This window comes from Ranitomeya imitator, chromosome 5, assembly GCF_032444005.1.
Source record: "Ranitomeya imitator isolate aRanImi1 chromosome 5, aRanImi1.pri, whole genome shotgun sequence".
Classification (NCBI taxonomy): Eukaryota; Metazoa; Chordata; class Amphibia; order Anura; family Dendrobatidae; genus Ranitomeya; species Ranitomeya imitator.
Window position 1 is genome coordinate 103566807 of NC_091286.1, and position 24152 is coordinate 103590958.

Consider the following 24152-nt stretch of genomic DNA (forward strand, 5'->3'; position numbering starts at 1 on the left):
AGCATTAGACTCTTGGAAACCCTGCTGTTACAATCTGCTCCTGGAAGAGTTTAGCATCTGGAGATCTTAGACTAAATTACTAGTTTTTTCAAGTATAAAACATTGCCTTTTATTTTTTTTTTTCAATTGCAAGAATAAATGATTTCCCAGTTGTTTTGCTGTTTTTATTTATTTTTCCTATTTAAGCAAAGTAGTCAAAACTTTGTACCCATAGCGGAATTTAGAAAACCTCGTCCTGCTCCGTGGCAGCCGCGTACAACCTTGCATACATAAGGATGGAGCAGAAGTATGGATTAGCCAAAGGACCAGCTGACTGAACAGATGCAATGCCGGAGGAGGCAGCACAAACTGAACAAGCGGGCAGCTGTAAATGAGTGAACCTGTGCTGAAAGGGTAACACGGTGTTTAATCAGTGGCACAGGAAGGTACTGAATAAAATATGGATCCTAGAGTGTCCTTTTAAAATACACTTTAAGGGCACGCTGAAGATAAAATAAGATCTGATTGTGCGGCTGCTGTAACTCAATTTAATGCATAACCAGACATGATTTGACATTTGCATTTTTTTATGTCATGACTCCAATTATAGGGATATTCTCAAGTTGTCTCTTGAGCTGCTCACAAATCTGAAGTCTCTTTACTTCCTGGTCTTTGGCAGGGTGGGCTCTCATCCCAGGTTAATAGTTCTGGTGAACATCAAGGCTATAGTATTCGTAGAGCTATACACAAGTTCTGTTGTAACACATTTGTACACTTATCACTGTATAACATGGCATTTGAACATGCACACATGGGGATTGTGATTCTTACAGGAGCTGAGGTGGAGGTAGTTGAGCAGATATCTGCTGTATCGAAATCAATGGGGCTGGAGAGAGGTGGCTGGTATGCCAGGAGTTAACTCCACTCCAGGAATGTAACTACAGCACACAATTAACCAGAGTCTGGTGGTTGTTTTCCTTTAAAACAAGCTGTACACCATGTAAGATAAAAGTTCTCATTGCAGGAGAATGAAAGCTTATAGTTTACAATTGACATTTTTATTATATTTTCATGTGGTCTAATTACGACAATTTATTAAATTAAGAACACTCCTTTAAGGGATTCTCCCAATTCAGCAAGGTATCACTATTCACAGGGTGGGTGATAGATAATATGCTGATTACTGTAGGCTCAGTCAATGGAACACCCACTGCTAATGAGAATTGGGCTTTAAAATGCATAATTTTAAATAGAGCGGTGACCACCCATGCTGCTCACCCGCCATCTATTGTCTATCAGGCACCGGAGATATTAGTACACAAATTGTAATGACCCTTCTAAATTTATTGCGGTCACAAAACTCCGTGTTGGAACATGTTTGCTTATGCAAAAAAGATCATCAAAACCGCCACCTTCCGCACCTTCTGGCCTTAACCTTACATGAGTTGTACTTGACTACATGGTCTCAGCACAATTTATCACTGATTTCCGATGTATTTCATTTTAATGTGTTTCACCTGTCAAACCTGCTCTGCTAGAGAACAGTGGCCATACATACCTTTTCTGACCTCCCCTTCCATACACAGGAATGCTTGGCTTGATCAAGCTCTGTGTTCCCTGTGAGAGACTCTTTGTAGCTACTTATCTCCCAACCAAACAAAAGGATCAGGCGATATATATCTAGCTGCCTGATTCTCCTCACTGTTGGGAGACAATCAGGAGAACCCCATACTCAATAGATGATCGGCTCGTCCTGTGCAGTCGGTGGGTTAGGACAATTTTTGTTTATTGTGACTGAGGACCTTTAGAAATCTGAGGTTTATTGCCTTCTGATTTTCAGTTTGTAGATGGAAGGAGTGGCATAGGCGACACTTTTTGGAGAAGCTTGGCATATAAGTAGACCCAGTTTTATACATTTTTCGATTTTGACTGCTTTATGAGATGACATTGGTTTGAAAGGAAATGAATTGTGTATTCAGACAATGTGATAGTCTTCATGTTGTTTCATGTAACCAGGGCCGTGGAGTCGGTAAGCCAAACCACCGACTCCAACTCCGGAATTTCCCTGACTTCCAACTCTGACTCCATAGCACTACCTTACTGCAGAGCATGTACATAAAGAGCAGCACAGATTCATCTCGACTACGACTCCCCAGCACTGGTCACTACTGAGCATGTACATAAGGTGCAGCACAGATTAATCTCAACTACGACTCCCCAGCACTGGTCACTACTGAGCATGTACATAAAGTGCAGCACAGATTCATCTCAACTCCGACCCCACAGCACTGCCTCACTACTGAGCATGTACATAAAGTGCAGCACAGATTCATCTCAACTACGACGCCACAGCACTGCCTCACTACTGAGCATGTACATAAAGTGCAGCACAGATTTATCTCCACTACGACTCCACGGCACTGCCTCACTACTGAGCATGTGCATAAAGTGCAGCACATATTCATCTCAACTACGACGCCACAGCACTGCCTCACTACTGAGCATGTACATAAAGTGCAGCACAGATTCATCTCCACTACGACCCCACAGCACTGCCTCACTACTGAGCATGTACATAAAGTGCAGCACAGATTCATCTCCACTACGACTCCCCAGCACTGGTCACTACTTTGCATGTACATAAAGAGCAGCACAGATTCATCTCAACTACGACTCCCCAGCACTGGTCACTACTTTGCATGTACATAAGGTGCAGCACAGATTCATCTCAACTACGACTCCCCAGCACTGTTCACTACTTTGCATGTACAGAAAGAGCAGCACAGATTCATCTCAACTAAGACTCCCCAGCACTGATCACTACTGAGCCTGTACATAAGGTGCAGCACAGATTCATCTCAACTCCGACCCCACAGCACTGCCTCACTACTGAGCATGGACATAAAGTGCAGCACAGATTCATCTTGACTAAATGCCAAAATGCTTAGATCCGGAACAGAACAGACATTTATAGGACATTTCATACCTTTCCCAAATTATGAAAATATTTACTGCACATCCTGCAATGAACTACTGAACCCAGTTTATATTATATTTTTTCTTTATTGTTACAGAATTGACAATAATATACGACTCCATCTGCATGTGCCCTAAAGGCCATAGACACCTATTTTTTCATATGAGAAAAATCACTGACATCTGATTGAGCCCTAGGCCAAATGCTCTGCCACGTTTTTAATTTCCTAGTAGAACAACCTATGTGTAATAGAATGCATGTGTCCTCTTGGTAGACAATTTGGAGATAGAAAAGAAATGGAATCTCACGAAAGCTGTGTTTTCATTTAATCAGAGGTCTGTTTTTTTTTTTTTACTTCTGTATATTGGTGCCAGAGAGAAACAAATGCTGGCACTGATCCTATATATTTTTACAGGATAGTTCACATTTATCCAGGTCATCAGATTTGGTTTTATAGTCGGATCATGCAGTGTTCAAAGTGAATCAGTCACCAGCTTTATTCTGTAGCAACAGAGACCCTGATTCCAGCGATGTATCACTTTTAGGGCTTGTTTTCACATGCGAGAAACACGTCCGTGTCTCGCATGTGGAAATGAAGTTCTGGCGCCGGCACTCCGGAGCAGAGCGTGCGGCTGCATGTGTTGCTATGCGGCCGCACGCTCCGCTCCACAGTGCCGGACGTGTTTCTCGCATGTGGAAACAAGCCCTAACTTCGTGCTGCAGTTTTGATTAAAAAGTGTCTGCTGCTGATCTTCCAGTTCTCTGAATGCTGAGCTCTGTATAATCCCACCTCCATCATTGATTGGCAGCGTTCTGTGTACACTGTGCATAGGCAGAAAGCCAGTAATCAGTGCTGGGGGTATGGTTGGACTAGCTAGCAGCAGGCCAAGTAGTCATTGTGTGACAATCTCTTGTTGATAAAAACACTGATTTTATTAAAAAAAAAAAACTGCATTTAGCAGCGCTACATCTTGCTGTTCCAGATTAGGTAGCAAAAATCTGGTGCCAGATTTCCTTTAATAATCTGTCTATGGACACTCCACCGGTACACTTCTGGCATTGCATGTCCTACAAATCTCCCTCTACTTGGTGGTCTGCACAAGGAGAAACCCTACCTCCAAGACCTCTCATACAGCCCACCAGTTCCTTACTTACACTAAAGGCCCCTTCACATTAAGCGACGCTGCAGCGATACCGACAACGATCCGGATCGCTGCAGCGTCACTGTTTGATCGCTGGAGAGCTGTCACACAGACCGCTCTCCAGCGACCAACGATGCCGGTAACCAGGGTAAACATCGGGGTAACTAAGCGCAGGGCCGCGCTTAGTAACCCGATGTTTACCCTGGTTACCATCCTAAAAGTAAAAAAAACAAACACTACATACTTACCTACCGCTGTCTGTCCTCGGCGCTCAGCTTCTCTGCACTCCTCCTGCACTGACTGTGAGCACAGCGGCCGGAAAGCAGAGCGGTGACGTCACCGCTCTGCTTTCCGGCTGACCTACGCTCACAGCCAGTACAGGAGGAGTGCAGAGAAGCTGAGCGCCGGGGACAGACCGGTAGGTAAGTATGTAGTGTTTGTTTTTTTTACTTTTAGGATGGTAACCAGGGTAAACATCGGGTTACTAAGCGCGGCCCTGCGCTTAGTTACCCGATGTTTACCCTGGTTACCAGTGAAGACATCGCTGGATCGGTGTCACACACGCCGATCCAGCGATGTCCACGGGAGATCCAGCGACCAAAGAAAGTTCTGGACTTTGTTCAGCGACCAACGATCTCCCAGCAGGGGCCTGATCGTTGGTCGCTGTCACACATAACGATTTCATTAACGATATCGTTGCAACGTCACCAAAAGCAACGATATCATTAACAATATCGTTATGTGTGAAGGTACCTTAAGGGTCCGGAAAATCGGGCTATGGGGCAGCACAAACTTGTGTTATGAAGCAACATTCCACCAGTTTATCCACTATATTAAACTAGTAGTATGTTATAACTGTACGTGCTGTTTCGTATTAAAAATAATTGATTATATATGAGAAAGTATAAGTACAAAAATAAAACTTGCAACATATTCCCTTAAAACTTTGTCTAACAGACTTCCGGGCACGTACATGGTGTTTTCTGTCAGATCTAATAGAAAGGCTGAATCTCCCAGCCAGAGTCCACTATTGCGGCACAATGTTTGGTTTACATTTCTCCTAAACCTTACTCTTCGATAAAAGCTTTCCCAGCTCCCCACAAAGGCCTTTTCTCAGTACACAGCGGAAAACGGCAAAGGGATGTTTGCAGACGCCGTAAATGAAGCTGTAGCTTCATTTACAGCAATATATGTAGCATAAAAAAGTAGCATAGACATGGGTTACAGTGCTATGTCATTTACATAATTTATTGAGCTTCTTGCTATACATTTGATTAAAAACGGTTTTATCCGCAGTGGTTAGCACAGCAGCCTTGCAGCGCTGGAGTCCTGGGATCAAACCGGTTATGATCTGGTGGTTTAGGAACAACATGAGACAAGCTCTGAAGGAGGTGGTATCTGTACTGACCGCAAACCCTGAACCTAGCAGCGCAACTAAAAATAGCCGTGGGGGGTACCTGATGCTCCCTAGACCCCTCGGCACAGCCTAAGATCTAACTTCCCCTAAAGATGGAAACAGGAAACCTATCTTGCCTCAGAGAAAATCCCCAAAGGAAAGATAGCCCCCCACAAATATTGACGGTGAGAGGAGGGGAAAATAACATACGCAGAAATGAAATCAGATTTTAGCATAGGAGGCCAGTCTAGCTTGATAGATAGGACAGGAAAGGATACTGTGCGGTCAGTATAAAAACTACAAAACAATCCACACAGAGTTTACAAAATCTCCACACCTGACTAAAGGTGTGGAGGGTAAATCGGCTTCCCAGAGCTTCCAGCTAACAGAAAAAATCCATACTGACAAGCTGGACAAATATAGAATGCACAGAACAATAAGTCCACAACATGTGGACTGAAATGAGCAAAGCCAGAACTTATCTTTGCAGAACTGGTCAGGAAACCAGGAGAATCCAAGCAGAGATGTGAATCCAGCCAGGAACATTGACAAGTGGCACAGGCTGAAGAAAGAGCCAGACTTAAATAGCGGACAATAAGTGGAGGCAGCTGAAGACAGCTAACTCCAAGGAGCAGCCATACCACTAGAAACCACAAGAGGGAGCCCAAGAGCAGAACTCACAAAAGTGCCACTTACAACCACCGGAGGGAGCCCAAGAGCGGAATTCACAACAGTACCCCCCCTTGAGGAGGGGTCACCGAACCCTCACCAGAGCCCCCAGGCCGATCAGGACGAGCCAAGTGAAAAGCACGAACCAAATCGGTAGCATGGACATCGGAGGCAACAACCCAAGAATTATCCTCCTGGCCATAACCCTTCCACTCGACAAGATAATGAAGCCTCCGCCTCGAAAAACGAGAATCCAAAATCTTCTCAACCTCATATTCCAACTCTCCCTCAACCAACACCGGGGCAGGAGGGTCAACCGAGGGAACAACGGGCACCACATATCTCCGCAACAAAGATCTATGGAAAACATCATGAATGGCAAAAGAGGCAGGAAGAGCCAAACGAAAAGACACCGGATTAATAATTTCAGAAATTTTATAAGGACCAATAAACCGAGGCTTAAACTTAGGAGAAGAAACCTTCATAGGAACATGACGAGAAGACAACCAAACCAAATCCCCCACACGAAGCCGGGGACCAACACACCGACGGCGGTTAGCAAAACGTTGAGCCCTTTCCTGAGACAACGTCAAATTGTCCACCACATGAGTCCAAATCTGCTGCAGCCTGTCCACCACAGAATTAACACCAGGACAATCAGAAGGCTCAACCTGCCCAGAAGAAAAACGAGGATGAAAACCAAAATTACAAAAGAAAGGTGAAACCAAAGTAGCCGAACTAGCCCGATTATTAAGGGCAAACTCGGCCAACGGCAAGAAAGACACCAAATCATCCTGATCAGCAGACACAAAGCATCTCAAATAGGTCTCCAAGGTCTGATTAGTTCGCTCAGTTTGGCCATTAGTCTGAGGATGAAACGCCGAAGAAAAAGACAAATCAATGCCCATCCTAGCACAAAAGGCCCGCCAAAACCTAGAGACAAACTGAGAACCTCTGTCAGACACAATATTCTCCGGAATGCCATGCAAACGAACCACATGCTGAAAAAACAATGGAACCAGATCTGAGGAGGAAGGCAATTTAGGCAAAGGTACCAGATGGACCATTTTAGAGAACCGGTCACAAACAACCCAGATAACAGACATCTTCTGGGAAACAGGAAGATCCGAAATAAAATCCATGGAAATATGCGTCCAGGGCCTCTCAGGGACCGGCAAAGGCAACCCACTAGCGCGGGAACAGCAAGGCTTGGCCCGGGCGCAAGTCCCACAGGACTGCACAAAAGCACGCACATCGCGAGACAAGGAAGGCCACCAAAAGGACCTAGCAACCAAATCTCTGGTACCAAAAATCCTAGGATGACCAGCCAACACTGAACAATGAACCTCAAAAATTACCTTACTTGTCCATCTATCAGGAACAAACAGCTTCCCCACTGGACAGCGGTCAGGCCTATCAGCCTGAAATTCCTGAAGCACCCGCCGCAAATCAGGGGAGATAGCAGAAAGAATCACCCCCTCCTTAAGAATGCCAACCGGCTCCAGGACTCCAGGAGAATCAGGCGAAAAACTCCTAGAGAGGGCATCAGCCTTAACATTCTTAGATCCCGGAAGATACAAGACCACAAAATCAAAACGGGAGAAAAACAGGGACCATCGAGCCTGTCTAGGATTCAGCCGCTTGGCCGACTCGAGGTAAATCAGATTCTTATGATCGGTCAGGACCACAACACGGTGTTTAGCTCTCTCAAGCCAATGTCGCCACTCCTCAAACGCCCACTTCATAGCCAACAACTCCCGATTGCCGACATCATAATTGCGTTCGGCAGGCGAAAACTTTCTGGAAAAAAAAGCACACGGTTTCATCAAAGAACCATCAGACTCCCTCTGAGACAAAACGACCCCTGCCCCAATCTCAGAAGCGTCGACCTCAACCTGAAAAGGAAGAGAAACATCCGGTTGACGCAATACAGGGGCAGAAGTAAATCGGCGTTTAAGCTCCTGAAAGGCCTCAACAGCCTCAGAGGACCAATTCGTCACGTCAGCGCCTTTCTTCGTCAAATCAGTAAGGGGCTTAACTACACTGGAAAAGTTGGCAATGAAACGGCGATAGAAATTAGCAAAGCGCAAAAATTTTTGAAGTCCCTTCACAGATGTGGGTTGAATCCAGTCATGAATAGCTTGGACCTTAACAGGATCCATTTCTATAGACGAGGGAGAAAAAATAAAACCCAAAAAAGAGACCTTCTGAACTCCGAATAGGCACTTAGACCCCTTCACACATAAAGCATTATCACGAAGGATCTGGAACACCATCCTGACCTGCTTCACATGAGACTCCCAATCATTGGAAAAAATCAAAATATCATCCAAATATACGACCATGAATTTATCAAGATAATTGCGGAAAATATCATGCATGAAAGACTGGAACACAGATGGAACATTAGAGAGCCCAAATGGCATCACAAGGTATTCAAAATGGCCTTCGGGCGTATTAAATGCAGTTTTCCATTCATCACCCTGTTTAATACGAACAAGATTATATGCCCCTCGGAGGTCAATCTTAGTAAACCAACTAGCCCCCTTAATCTGAGCAAACAAATCAGTAAGCAGAGACAAGGGGTATTGGAATTTAACCATGATCTTATTAAGAAGACGATAATCAATACAGGGTCTCAAGGAGCCATCCTTCTTAGCAACAAAAAAGAAACCCGCTCCCAATGGTGACGAAGAGGGCCGAATATGCCCTTTCTCCAAAGATTCCTTAACATAGCTCCGCATGGCGGCATGCTCTGGCACAGACAGATTGAAAAGTCGGCCCTTAGGGAACTTACAACCAGGAATCAAGTTAATAGCACAATCACAGTCCCTATGTGGAGGAGGGGAACTGGACTTGGGCTCATCAAATACATCCTGGAAATCCGACAAAAACTCAGGGACCTCAGAAGAGGGGGAAGAGGAAATTGACATCAAAGGAACGTCACTATGTACTCCTCGACAACCCGAACTAGTCACCGACAGTTTTCCAATCCAGCACCGGATTATGTTCCTGTAACCATGGAAATCCCAGCACAACATAATGCAGGTTATGCAACACCAGAAAACGGCAATCTTCCTGATGTGCAGGAGCCATGTACATAGTCATCTGTGTCCAGTACTGAGGTTTATCCTTGGCCAAGGGTGTAGCATCAATGCCCCTCAAAGGAATAGGGCTCTGCAAAGGCTGCAAGGAAAAACCACAGCGCCTGGCGAATTCTAAGTCCATTAAGTTCATGGCAGCGCCTGAATCCACAAATGCCATGACAGAAAAGGACGACAATGAGCAAATCAGGGTCACAGATAAGAGAAATTTAGGCTGTATAGTACTAATGGTAACAGACCTAGCGACTCTCTTAGTACGCTTAGGGCAATCAGAGATAACATGAGCCGAATCACCACAGTAAAAACACAGCCTATTCTGACGTCTGAATTCCTGCCGTTCTATTCTAGTCAAAATCCTATCACATTGCATAGGTTCAGGACTATGCTCAGAGGATACTGCCATATGGTGCACAGCTTTGCGCTCGCGCAGATGCCGATCAATCTGAATGGCTAGAGACATAGATTCGCTCAAACCGGCAGGCGTAGGAAAGCCCACCATAACATCTTTAAGGGTTTCAGAAAGACCTTTTCTGAAAATAGCAGCCAGAGCCTCTTCATTCCATTTAGTGAGCACAGGCCATTTTCTAAATTTCTGGCAGTATAACTCTGCCGCTTCCTGACCTTGACACAAGGCCAACAGGGTCTTTTCTGCATGATCCACAGAATTAGGTTCGTCATACAATAATCCGAGTGCTTGAAAAAATGCATCTACATTCAATAATGCCGGATCCCCTGTTTCAAGAGAAAAAGCCCAGTCTTGAGGATCACCACGCAGCAAGGATATGATGATTTTCACCTGCTGAATGGGATCACCAGAAGAACGGGGTTTCAAAGCAAAAAACAATTTGCAGTTATTTTTTTAAAGTTCAAAAACTTGGATCTGTCCCCAAAAAACAAATCAGGAGTAGGAATTCTGGGCTCTAAAGCCAGAGTCTGGACAACATAGTCCTGGATATTTTGTACTCTTGCAGCAAGTTGATCCACACGAGAAAACAAACCCTGAACATCCATGCCAAAACATATATCCTGAACCACCCAGATATCAAGAGGAAAAAAAAAAAAAGACAAACCAAAGCACAGAAAAAAAATGGTTCAGAACTTTCTTTTCCTTCTTTTGAGATACATTTAAATTCATTTTTGGCCACTTGTACTGTTATGATCTGGTGGTTTAGGAACAACATGAGACAAGCTCTGAAGGAGGTGGTATCTGTACTGACCGCAAACCCTGAACCTAGCAGCGCAACTAAAAATAGCCGTGGGGGGTACCTGACGCTCCCTAGACCCCTCGGCACAGCCTAAGATCTGACTTCCCCTAAAGATGGAAACAGGAAACCTATCTTGCCTCAGAGAAAATCCCCAAAGGAAAGATAGCCCCCCACAAATATTGACGGTGAGAGGAGGGGAAAATAACATACGCAGAAATGAAATCAGATTTTATCATAGGAGGCCAGTCTAGCTTGATAGATAGGACAGGAAAGGATACTGTGCGGTCAGTATAAAAACTACAAAACAATCCACACAGAGTTTACAAAATCTCCACACCTGACTAAAGGTGTGGAGGGTAAATCTGCTTCCCAGAGCTTCCGGCTAACAGAAAAAATCCATACTGACAAGCTGGACAAATATAGAATGCACAGAACAATAAGTCCACAACATGTGGACTGAAATGAGCAAAGCCAGAACTTATCTTTGCAGAACTGGTCAGGAAACCAGGAGAATCCAAGCAGAGATGTGAATCCAGCCAGGAACATTGACAAGTGGCACAGGCTGAAGAAAGAGCCAGACTTAAATAGCGGACAATAAGTGGAGGCAGCTGAAGACAGCTAACTCCAAGGAGCAGCCATACCACTAGAAACCACAAGAGGGAGCCCAAGAGCGGAATTCACAACACAAACCCCACCAAGGACAACATCTGCAAAGAGTTTGTATGTTCTCTCCGTGTTTGCGCGGGTTTCCTCCGGGTACTCCGGTTTGCTCCCACATTCCAAAGACATACTGATAGGGAATTTAGATTGTGAGCCCCATCGGGGACAGCGATAATAATGTGTGCAAGCTGTAAAGTGCTGCGGAATATGTTAGCGCTATATAAAAATAAAGATCATTATTATTATCATCTGCTGCAGCTCCGCTTGTCTTCTCGATAGGCTCCTGCTATGTAAGCCTCAATATCGGTAAGTTGTAGGTATCTCCGCCCCCACCAACTAATTGGCAGCTGTCTATGCACAATTCACATGGAAGGCTGACAATCAATAATGTGGGCGTGGTTGTACAGAGCTCAGCATCCAGAAGACTAGCAGAGCTGCAGCAGCTAAAACAGCAACAGCACTGGAACTGTGTTCTCTGCCTCTTAGTCTGCCCTCTGATTAGGAAATATAAACCAATTGACAAATATTCTTTACCTTCATGGATCGTGTATATTGCATTTCTATTGTTAAGTCTAAATGGCCAAATAACCTATGAAAACTGGGAATTTACCAAAATTGCAAATTATCCCCTATGCATATGATGGGTGATAACTTTCTGATCTCTTGGTATGTGACTGCAGGGATCTCCTCTGATCATTAGAACAGGATTCCTGAACCGGTCTTAAATGGAAAAAAAAGAGTTGAGGTTCACATGCTCGACCGCTGCTCCATTCATTATATATTGAACTGCCTGAGAACGTAGAGTACAGCAGCTATATCAAGTAGTCCCATCAACAATGAATGGAGGAGAGACCAAGCAAGCTTACCTCCAACCCATTCAAGACAAGTTCAGGAGTCCCATTCTCCTAGTGGTCAGATCCCCTGTGATCAACAAGTTATACCTTATTCTAGGCATAGGTATTTGTGATTTTGAGAAAACACTTTTAACTGAGGTACACTGGAATAAAAAGGTGCCTAAAAAGGTAAGTGCATCATCTTCAACGACCAGAAGGATAGTACTGATGGAAATATTCAGCAGATCCTCTACAACAACTTTGGAAACCACGACTTGTTCATCATGGTATGAAAAGTCAAGAACAAGCTTTAGAATCGAAGTAAAAGAAATGCAAGAAAGCAGCAACACAGAGAAAAAAAGCTGCAAACAACATGTAAAGAGAAAAAAAGCTGCAAACAACAAGCAAAGAGAAAAAAAAGCTGCAAACATGTAAAGAGAAAAAAAGCTGCAAAGCAAATGCAGCAACAACCAAGATCCAGACCAGAAACAATATGGAGATCATACGATATAACTGGAGTCTTTTAATACCGCTTTCAATTTGTGTAATTAGAAGTGAACTATGAAGTGTATCCAGGTCCTGTGAACCGTGCTGTGGAGGAGGAGAAAGCAGGTCCAGCAGACAAGTCCCTCTCTATGGGAGAGATGCGCACACACAAATTCAGAGTGGCGAGCCCACCTCTCTCCATTGTCGGCATATTATGCAGGCAGTAGCGCTGCTGTTCTCCATGTTATAGAACTGGGTAATGATGGAAACCTTACAATGCCATTACAATAATTACGTTAAAGAATATGTAACCCATAAGGGGAGATATTTTTTCACCTGGGTTTCATTTAAAAATTGCACCATTTTACAGACTCTTTGTTTTGTCTCCCAATTCAGCACTAACCTTAAGGCCATGTTCACACAGTGCGTTTTTTACTGCGGAACCGCAGCGGTTTTGCCACTGCGGTTCCGCAGCTGTTTTCCATGCAGGGTACATAACAATGTAACCCTATGGAAAACAGGAACCGCTGTGCACATGATCCTGAATTTGCCATAAAAAGCCACGCTGAATAGCTGCGGGAAAAAAGAAGGAGCATGTCACTTCTTTTTCCGAAACAGCAGCGGTTCTGCACCCATAGACCTCCATTGTGAGGTCAAACCCGCAGTAAAACCCGCAGATCAAAAATATATCTGCGGGTTTTATTGCGGTTTGTGGTGCAGAACCGCTGATACAGGAAGTGCGGGGAAGCGGGAGGAAGTCCGTGGGCGGAAGTGCGTGGGCGGAGTGTGGTCCTGACTGTATCCCGAAGAGACTGTCATGGAGGCATACCGTCGCATGGGGATCGATGTCGGGCGTCTGATTGATTTGGTATGTGTGTGTGTGTGTGTCTGTGTGTGTGTCCCCATGCGACGATAGTGCCTCCATTGTGCTAAGTCGCCGTATGGGACTACTACTCCCATCCGGTATTAGGATGGGAGAGTTGTCCCTGTGTCCGGCGACTTAGCACAATTGTAAAGTTACACAATACACCAACACACACAGTACAGTACATACAACACATAACAGAGTATATACTCACCAACAGCACACTTGTAGGCGAAGCCCTCGATCCTCCAGGAAAAAATCCCAAAATAAAATTCATACTCCCTGTCCGCAGAATCCATAAAACGAGTGTCCCACGCCGATCTGCTGCTCTCCGGCGATACACTGCCAGGAGCGAAGCTCCTAGCCGTGTATCGCGTACTGTCCCGGAGTTCAATGGCTCCGGCGTCTCGGTTAACGGCAGTACAGCTGCGTTGAACTTTCCCACGCAGCACTGCCGTTAAGCGAGAGTGCCGGGGTCAATGACCGCCGGTAAACTCGCTCGCGCATGCGCAGTAACACACCGACAGGAACTATGGCTCCTGTCAGTGTGTTGCTGCAGCCGTGGAGAGCAGACATCTCTGGATGTGTCTGTTCTCCATGGAAGATCTTCGTGGGACCCTCGATGGATTTCTGCGGACAGGGCCAGGGAGTATGAATTTGTTTTTTTATTTTGCATCTTTTTCAGGTCGAGGGTCTTCAGAACGGATTGAGCGAAGAATAAATTATGGTCAAAAAGTGTGTGTCTTTATTTCATTAAAATATTTTTTTCTAGTCTTTGTGGTTTTTTTTTAACCCTTTCATTGGCTTAATAATGGATAGGCGTCTTATTGACGCCTCTCCATTATTAACCGGGCTTAATGCCACCTTACAATAGCAAGGTGGCATTAACCCCTCATTACCCCATATCCCACCGCTACACGGGAGTGGGAAGAGAGGGGCTAAGTGCCGGAATTGGCGCATCTTTTTGATGCGCCTTTTCCGGGGCGGCTGCGGGCTTATATTTGTAGCCGGGGGGGGCAAATATCCATGGCCCCTTTCCTAGGCTATGAATATAAGCCCATGGCTGTCTGCGTAGCCTTTCTGGCCTAAAAATATAGGGGGACCCCAACACTTTTTTTTTCGGGGCCCCCTATATTTTAGTGCCAGAATGGTTACGCAGACAGCTGTGGGCTTATATTCATGGCCTGGGAACAGCCAGGGGTATTTTAACCCCTTCCCGGGCCTCAAATATTGGCCCACGGCTGTCTGCCTAGCCTTTCTGGACTAAAAATATAGGGGGACCCTATGTATTTTTTATTTAGGGGGTCCACATATATTATAGTAACCCTTTAATAGGATTAATAATGGACAGGCGTCTTATTGACGCCTCTCCATTATTAACCGTGCTTAATGCCACCTTACAATAGCAACCCTATCATTAACCCTAGGATCCCTTTAGGGTTAGGGGTAGGGTTAGGATCCCTTTAGGGTTAGGATCCCTTTAGGGTTAGGATCCCTTTAGGGTTAGGGGTAGGGTTAGGATCCCTTTAGGGTTAGGGTTAGGATCCCTTTAGGGTTAGGGGTAGGGTTTGGATCCCGTTAGGGTTAGGGGTAGGGTTTGGATCCCTTTAGAGTTAGGGGTAGGGTTAGGATCCCTTTAGAGTTAGGATCCCTTTAGGGTTAGGGTTAGGATCCCTTTAGGGTTAGGGTTAGGATCCCTTTAGGGTTAGGGTTAGGATCCCTTTAGGGTTAGGGTTAGGATCCCTTTAGGGTTAGGGTTAGGATCCCTTTAGGGTTAGGATCCCTTTAGGGTTAGGGTTTGGATCCCTTTAGGGTTAGGATCCCTTTAGGGTTAGGATCCTTTTAGGGTTAGGGGTAGGGTTAGGATCCCTTTAGGGTTAGGGTTAGGATCCCTTTAGGGTTAGGATCCCTTTAGGGTTAGGATCCCTTTAGGGTTAGGGTTAGGATCCCTTTAGGGTTAGGATCCCTTTCCGGTTAGGATCCCTTTGGGGGTAGGGTCCTTAGGGTTATGAGCCCTAACCCTACCCTAACTATTTCAGTTTATAGTGGGTTTTTTACTTAATGTTGTTGATTGGCGCACGCACCACTCATGATTGACGGCGCCAGAGCTAGTAGTAAAACAACTGCACACGAACGTTTTTATTGGTGTTTGTGTTTTTGTGCTTGTGTTCATTTATTAGGGGTTACTTTGATATATTTCAACTTTTTAAAAGCATTTGTGTAACATTACTTGGTCGTGCTATAGATTATGAGATGACACTATTGTATTCATTGTAGGTTCGTGATTATCCGGCCCTGTGGGATCCTTCCGATCAATCCTATAAGGATAAGTACTTCAGGGAACTTGCGTGGACGAAAATAGTTTGCGACATGTTCCCGAATTAGGACAGATATCCTGGGGCAACACAGCTGACAATAGGTAATTATAATTACATTTATTTAGTAAACCTTGAGTATATTAAAAATATAATTTGTTTAGATCTCTAAAAAAATTGTTGTTTTTTTTTGGAACTTTTTTTTTGGTAGATAAAGATGTGAGGCAACGTTGGCGCTCCATCAGAGACCGATTTACAAAATTTCTGAATGATTGCTCAAAGAGTGGCTCTTCGCCAAGCAAAACCAAATTCCCCTTCAGTGAAGAGCTACAGTTTATTGTGACCAGCAGGACATTGAGAAAATAAGTTAAAATCCACTCCACAAGATTATCTATAATATAACGCTGGGAGCGTCACTCTGTACGAAGCCTCTATAGACTGCGCAAGCGCAAGCGCCGGCGCAGTCTGGGCCTCACAGAGCGACGCTCCCGGGAGATCGCGGTGTGCGTTCACACTGAACACACACCGCGATCTCCACCGCAGAAGCAGGGACCGCCAGGAGGGTGAGTATCGGCCTATATTCACCTGTCCCCGTTGCATCGCTGAGCGGCGCCATCTTCCCGGTCTTCGGTCTGTGGCCTTCAGTTCAGAGGGCGCGATGACGCGCTTAATGCGCGCCGGCGCCGCCCTCTGACTGAACAGTCACGGCCAGGAGACCGGGAAGATGGCGGCGCTCAGCGATGGAACGCCGGACAGGTGAGTATAGTAAGTGCTGGGGGGCCTGAGCTGGCGGCGATACCGGCACCTGACCCCCACAGCGCGCCGGTGTCCCCGCCTGCTCAGGCCCCCAGCACTCAGCGCCGAGCGGGTCAGAGGCAGTATGGGGACGCAGGATGGAGCAGCACATAAGGATGGGGACGCAGGATGGAGCAGCACATAAGGATGGGGACGCAGGATGGAGCAGCACATAAGGATGGGGACGCAGGATGCAGCAGCACATAAGGATGGGGACGCAGGATGCAGCAGCACATAACAGGATGGGGACGCAGGATGGAGCAGGACATAAGGATGGGGACGCAGGATGGAGCAGGACATAAGGATGGGGACGCAGGATGGAGCAGGACATAAGGATGGGGACGCAGGATGGAGCAGCACATAACGATGGGGACGCAGGATGGAGCAGCACATAAGGATGGGGACGCAGGATGGAGCAGCACATAAGGATGGGGACGCAGGATGGAGCAGCACATAAGGATGGGGACGCAGGATGGAGCAGGACATAAGGATGGGGACGCAGGATGGAGCAGGACATAAGGATGGGGACGCAGGATGGAGCAGCACATAAGGATGGGGACGCAGGATGGAGCAGCACATAAGGATGGGGACGCAGGATGGAGCAGCACATAAGGATGGGGACGCAGGATGGAGCAGCACATAACAGTATGGGGACGCAGGATGGAGCAGCACATAAGGATGGGGACGCAGGATGGAGCAGCACATAAGGATGGGGACGCAGGATGCAGCAGCACATAAGGATGGGGACGCAGGATGCAGCAGCGCATGACAGGATGGGGACGCATGATGGAGCAGCGCATGACAGGATGGGGACGCAGGATGGAGCAGCACATGACAGGATGGGGACGCAGGATGGGAGCAGCGCATCACAGGATGGGAGCAGCGCATCACAGGATGGGGACGCAGGATGGGGGCAGCGCATGACAGGATGGGGACGCAGGATGGGAGCAGCGCATGACAGGAAAGGGAACGCAGGATGGAGCAGCGCATGACAGGATGGGGACGCAGGATGGAGCAGCACATGACAGGATGGGGACGCAGGATGGAGCAGCGCATGACAGGATGGGGACGCAGGATGGAGCAGCACATGACAGGATGGGGACGCAGGATGGAGCAGCACATACCATGATGGAGACAATATACCAATATAAATGCTCGCCACCCGGGCGTAGAACGGGTTCAATAGCTAGTTTATATATAATATGTTGTGCTAAAAATTGTATTAATGATCTTTTTTTTCCCCCCACAGGACGGAAGGAAACATGTCTGCAGCCGATTTAGAGGACAGCGACACAGAGGATGGAGCAGGCAGTTCCTCTGGAGTGGGAGGGACCATCTCGCCCTCCATTCCCACAGCTTCTGCTGAATCAGCATCCACTTCAGCAGCTGCTGCATCAACATCTGCTTCAGCAGCTGCTGAAGCATCTGATTCCGTAGAAGCTGTGAGAGTGGAGAAGAGAGCTGTCTATCCGGTGGCAGCAGAGAAAAAAAACAAAAACAAAGAAGAACCAAGAGGACCAAACGGTTCAAATTGCCTGTGACACATTGGATTTATTAAAAAAAATCAACTACAGATGACCATTGCGACTCCTTTGCGCTAACTGTAGCCAGAAAAACACGCTCCCTGCCACCGGATAGACAATCTCTTTTTAGGTCTATGGTCCAGATGTCCCTCACTGCTCTGGAGGACCCTGCTCCTATTTCTCCATACAATGAGGTTCTGATGGGGGTGTTGGGACTTTTCAGGCCCCGACACAGAACACCTGAAACACCAGCTACAAGACCCCAGTATTTGGCCAACAGCCAAGGAAGTTCTGGACATAGAGGCATCCAAGGCAGTTATGGAGATAGAAGCAGTTCGCAGCAGCTGGGGGGAGCAACGTATGAAACTGAGGGAACAAATTTCCTCTATTCACCAGAGTACACCTTTCTTAATTGAACATAAATTGGGCAAAAGTTTTCAGTTTCACAGAAAACCACAAGAAAAAAGAAGTACATCATATGTGATAATCGTTAAACTTATCAGTTTATTGAAAATAATAAAAATGAGCAAAACATAATATAACAGAAAAACCGTCTTGGTATTCAAATAATAGGGAACAGGTGCACCACAACATCCACTATCACATAACAGGAAGAGAGAAGGACATGCGTTGTCAAAGGATTAAAAAATATAACTGAGTACTGGCACTGGAGGTCTCTATAGAGATGTACAGGGACATAACTCCTTTGACAACTCCTGCCCTTCTCCCCTCCTGTTATGTGATAGTGGATGTTGTGGTGCACCTGTTCCCTAATATTCGAATATTTCAGTATAACGGTTTTTCTGTCATATTTTGGTCATTTTTAATATTCAACAAAAAACTGACAATTTTAATGATTATCCGAGATATAATGTACTTCTTTTTTCTTGTGGTTTTCTTGTGTTTTTTTCTATGAGTATGGTGTCCGGACCTGTGCTTTTGTTTGTAGCTCCAGTTGCCTGTTGGATTTGAAAGGGGCTGTTTATATTTTTTTTTTTCAAATTGAAAAATCATTTGTAAAAATTACCACTTATTTTTTGTTCTTTACAATAAATTTTATTTTTCACAAAATATTCTCTTCTTTTTAGACAATGGGGACAAGGCCGCTGTCCTGGGTTTATGGGCTATCGATTAGTGGTTTAGGGGTTGATGTGTTAACTATTGTATATCTCATACTGCTGTTAATTTATGAAAACACCAACCATTTTTTTGACATACAAAAAAACAAAACAAATTAAACCAAAATAACTTTTTTATTTATATTACAACCAAATTTTTTTTTTCTTTTTTGGGTAACATGAAAAAAAAATTTTTTGAAAAAAATATTTGTGTTGATTGCTGTCGTTTCTCATTCTTCGGGATGTTTTCAAAACTGTTAGCAGCGATGTCGGCAACTTTTTGGGGACGGTCAGTGTAGATGCATCCTTCTCTGCTGGTCAGGCTGCTCAACACCAGCACAGGAGTATTGCCAGTGCACGGCACCTTCTGGACTCATGAAGTAGTCAGTGAAGGATTCTCTCACACGCACACCAGAGTTGGACGGCCTGCCCAGACCCCCGTTGACCACTGGATTAAATACTGGCTGCTGGTACTCCACATCTACGTCAGTGTTGTACTCATGAGCATAGTTGTGGAGTACACAGCAAGCCTTTATCACAGCATCAACTGTGTCTGTGTCCAACTGAATGGCAGTGTGAAAGATCCTCTACTGACTAGTCATGATCCCAAAGGTGCATTCCACATATCTGCGTGCACGACTCAGCCGATAATTAAAAATCCTCCGTCGGGCATCCAGTCCCCTTCGTGGGTATGGGCGCAGCAGGGTTGTCGTTAAGGGAAACGCCTCATCCGATACCATCACAAAGGGTACTGGATGTGTGGAACCCGGCAAAGGTGTTGGGGCTGGGAGCGTTCCGCCATCTCGAAGAATTTGCATCCCAATCTGTGACGTTCGCAACACCCGAGAATCCCCAGTACTACCATAGGCACCAACATCAATGGCAACAAATTTGTAATGGGCATCAGCCACCGCCATCAGGACCACTGAAAAATACTTCTTATAATTAAAGAAGCGTGATCCTGATCGTGGTGGCTGCTGAACCCTTACATGTTTACCATCAACTGCACCTATGCAGTTTGGGAAATTGGCCACAGACTGAAAGCCTGCTGCAACCTGCAGCCAAGTCTCCTCGGTTGGGGAAGGCATCACTATAGGCTGCAACTTCTGCCAGATGACGGTACATGTACACCTCACAATGTTAGAGATGGTAGATTTACCAACTCTAAATTGGAGGTGCAGGGATGTATAGCTCTCTCCTGTGGCCAAGAATCTGCAAAGAAACAAAAAAGAAAATTAGAAATGTCACACAAATAGGTAATTACAACATGTCACAAGTTAAGGCCGCTATAATATGCGTCCAGCACCATTCAATAATGCTGGCATTAACACCCAGCACAACACAAAGGGTGTAAAAAACATTAATAAAAGGCCTGATGGGACTTGTGCACACACGCATGCGAGATATGACCGAGTGTTGCATGGTAATCCCCGGACCTGCTGCATGCACTCCATTGTGGAGCATGCGGCTCCATGTATTGGTATGTGGGTGCACACTCCGCTCCAGAGTGCAGGCGGCAGGGCCGGGGATTACCATGCAACACTCGGCCGTATCTCACGTGTGTGTGTGTGTGTGTGTGTGTGTATGTGTGCCCCCTGTCCAACAGGAGGACTGGGTGGGTTTAATCACACATACTGGACACAGAGACATGTAAAATAGAGACCTAACGACATTCCCCCCCAAAAATTGTTACTTACCGCAAGGTGATGAGCAGCCTTTCCTCTGCAGAGATGGACTTCCTCATCACCGTGTCTTGCAGTGTCAAATGGGGTGCCAGGATGGTAAGCAGTCTGTCAAATGCCATAATTGGTAGCCGACAAAAAGAGAAATTTTTCAGGATATCTGAAAATTGAAAAAGAAACACAAAAAAGGGTTACTTCACAAGTATTGTTAGCAACAAAAGGATAAATTTGTAATTCAATATATTTCTACTTACCTCCTTAAATCATTGTACAGCACATAAAAGTGCCCCTTCTCAGTTCGGTCTGCTACAAGCGGGTGCACCCACATCCTTTTCTGCGCACGTCTTCTCTGCCGCCGCTGCCTCTAAAGTAAATAAAAAAAATTTTTTTTATAAAACACAACAAAAAATATCAAGCATGCCTGGAAAGCAATGCGGATTATGTAAGGGTACGTGTCCACATTCAGGATGGCCATCGTTATCGTTGGAGCGCCAAAGCCGCTATGTGCAAAGCCCCACCCCCTTCTGGGACGCAATGATGCCAGATGTGTTCATTGTACAAATCCGGCATCATCGCACCCCACGCATAGGGCCCTGTTTTATTCCTTGCGGAGCCGCAGCTTCTCAACAAGGAACACGGACATGCTGTGATCATAAAAGACGCGCAGCATGTCCGGAGTCGCAGGGATGACGGATGACACACAGTGGACATGTGATTTCATGAAATCCCCTCCACTATGCTGTTACATCTGGACGCTGCATGTTTGGCGCTGCGGCCACACGCAGCGCCAAACATACAGCGTTTCCAGAACGTGGACATGTACCCATAACCCAATATATAAAACAAACAGACATCTGCTTACCTGACGTGCATGTCGATTCAGAATTAGAATCATCAACCCCAGGATCGCAATCCGGTGTGGCGTGCGGAGCTGGATCCGCGGGCTGTCATCTGGCCTACGCTCAGCAAGTCCACTCATTTTGATGTGTAGTTCCAAAATGGAGGATGGAAGAAGAAAAGGGTTGGACAAGGAAATGACATCATTTTTTTTTTTTTTCTTCCCCCAATGCAGTAAGCTTTATTTGTGTCAAACACAGACAATCTGCAGAGAAAACTGCATCAAAAAACGCACTAAAAACCGCATCAAAAACGCACCAAAAACGCACCAAAAACGCACCAAAAAACGCACCTGCGTTTTCTGCAAAGAGCTGCGGTTTCAGTGCTGAAAAAAAAAGGATGGAAATCAGGAACGTGTGAACATACCCTAAAGGGACACTGTCACCTGAATTTGGAGGGAACAATCTTCAGCCATGGAGGCGGGGTTTTTGGGTGTTTGATTCACCCTTTCCTTACCCGCTGGCTGCATGCTGGCTGCAATATTGGATTGAAGTTCATTCTCTGTCCTCCACAGTACACGCCTGCGCTGTGCAAGATTACCTTGTGCAGGCATCTACTACGGAGGACAGAGAATGAACTTCAATCCAATATTGCAGCCAGCATGCAGCCAGCGGGTAAGGAAAGGGTGAATCAAAAACCCCAAAACCCCGCCTCCATGGCTGAAGATTGTTCCCTCTAAATTCAGGTGACAGTGTCCCTTTAAGTCAACAACGCCACAGCCAATAACGGAGCTCAGCATATCTGTTTAAAGCTGATGGCACGTGCCACTCAGAACCACGGATTGCCTGCAGCTCTGCTCACATCATGTCAGCGCTGCGGACAACACATACCGGGAGCAGTAGAGGAGAGTCAGCACTGGACTCCAGAGAATGAGTAAAGCATCGCTTTTCTTTTCCCAACAAACTACAGCCAGTGGACATGGGTTTTCCAAAACCTAAAAACCCCTTTAAAAGCGTATTCCCATCTCTCAATATTTAGTAGGTGCAATAAGAATATTAAAAAATTCATCCAATTAGAAGCATAGTATAGTTCTTCTGATTCGCTATGTTGCTTACCTCATGTGCAGGGCATTGAAGTAGCTTAGGTATCCATGGTTACGACCACTAGCAACTAACTGTCGCGTTATGAATGGTCGTAACCACGGATATTTAAGCTACTGCAATGCCCTGCACGTAAGCAGCATAGCAAATCTGAAGAACTATCCAACACTTCTAATTGAACGGATTTGCTAATATTATTATGCCTAGTCATATTGGGATAGGATCTTGGAGATGGGATTAACCCTGTAACTGAAAATCTATCGGACATCATCTTCTGACAGGGAGTTTGTAAGTATTTTTTCTGTCTTTTTCTGAGCTCCTCTGTTCAGCTCAACTTTTATATAGTCTGTAGTCATCAATCAGCTCAGAAGAGGTCATGAAAGGACAGACAAAAAGGGCTACAAACCCCCTTCAGATTCTGACGGATTCTCACTTATTCAGTAACCAGCAATGTGTAAGGAAACAAAGCATGTAAAAGCCAAAACAGTGCAACAATTTTAATGACACACAACTGCTAAAAAGGAAAGTAGTAAAAAAAAAAAAAAAAAAAAAAAAGTCCGGAGGTGTCCATATCCCAGAAATACGGTTTCCTTATAGGCAGCACAGTACAGGGCAAGTCGCTGGCTCAGTGGTCAGCACTGTAACCTCGCAGCACTGGGTTCAAATCCCACCAAGGACAACATCTGACTGTACAGCGCTATGGAATAGGATGGTGATATAGAAGTAAAATAAGTATCTGCATAAAAGCTGAGAAACTTCTTCTTGCACTAAATCTGCATTACAGCCTGTAGTACAGTCCTGAGCTGCATCTACAATTCCAAATTCAGAAAAGGGCAACTTTAATCATGGGGTCCCAGAAAGCGGACCCCACTAATCATTAAGGGATAGTAAATATAGGTTACTGACAGTCCAATAACAACAATAGGGTAAAGAAACTGCACAACTCACATCTGCTGAAGAAGCTGCTGGACATTCTGACGCTGGTAAACGCAGATTGGTAACATGGCTCCTGGGCAAGGGCAAATTTGGGAAACGGACAGCTGCTTCGTACCTCAGGTACAGAGATCCCACCTGTGTATTAAAGAAATAAATTCATATATGCAAAAAAATAACTAGAAATTAGTATGGATATATATATATATATATATATATATATATATATATATATATATATATATATATATATATATATATATATATATATATATATATATATATATATATATATATATATACACACTGTGTATCAGTTTAATGGGACATCGTATGATCATTACATAAAATATTGATGCATTCTTATTAGCTAGATTACCATTACAAGTTATTCTTTGTAGATCCGTAATGGATTGTTTCCCCAATTTCTACAACTATATAAGTTAACAAAAAGAATAAATGTGTATTGTTATGTGAAGCTGAATTGGCAAGGCCGAACTGGTGATCAAATAGAAATGGTCACGTGGGACTGC

At 45.2% G+C, this 24152-nt stretch overlaps 1 protein-coding gene across 3 annotated transcripts in view; it reads right to left on the reverse strand.

Moving 5' to 3' along the window:
- The window catches only part of MRPS5 (mitochondrial ribosomal protein S5), a 129126-nt gene that overhangs the window by 73102 nt on the left and 31872 nt on the right, over nt 1-24152 (reverse strand). For all 3 annotated transcript variants that reach the window (XM_069768999.1, XM_069769000.1, XM_069769001.1), the window contains exon 2: nt 23635-23757. In XM_069768999.1, the coding sequence (XP_069625100.1) occupies nt 23635-23757 (123 nt within the window). The remainder of the gene's footprint in view (nt 1-23634; nt 23758-24152) is intronic.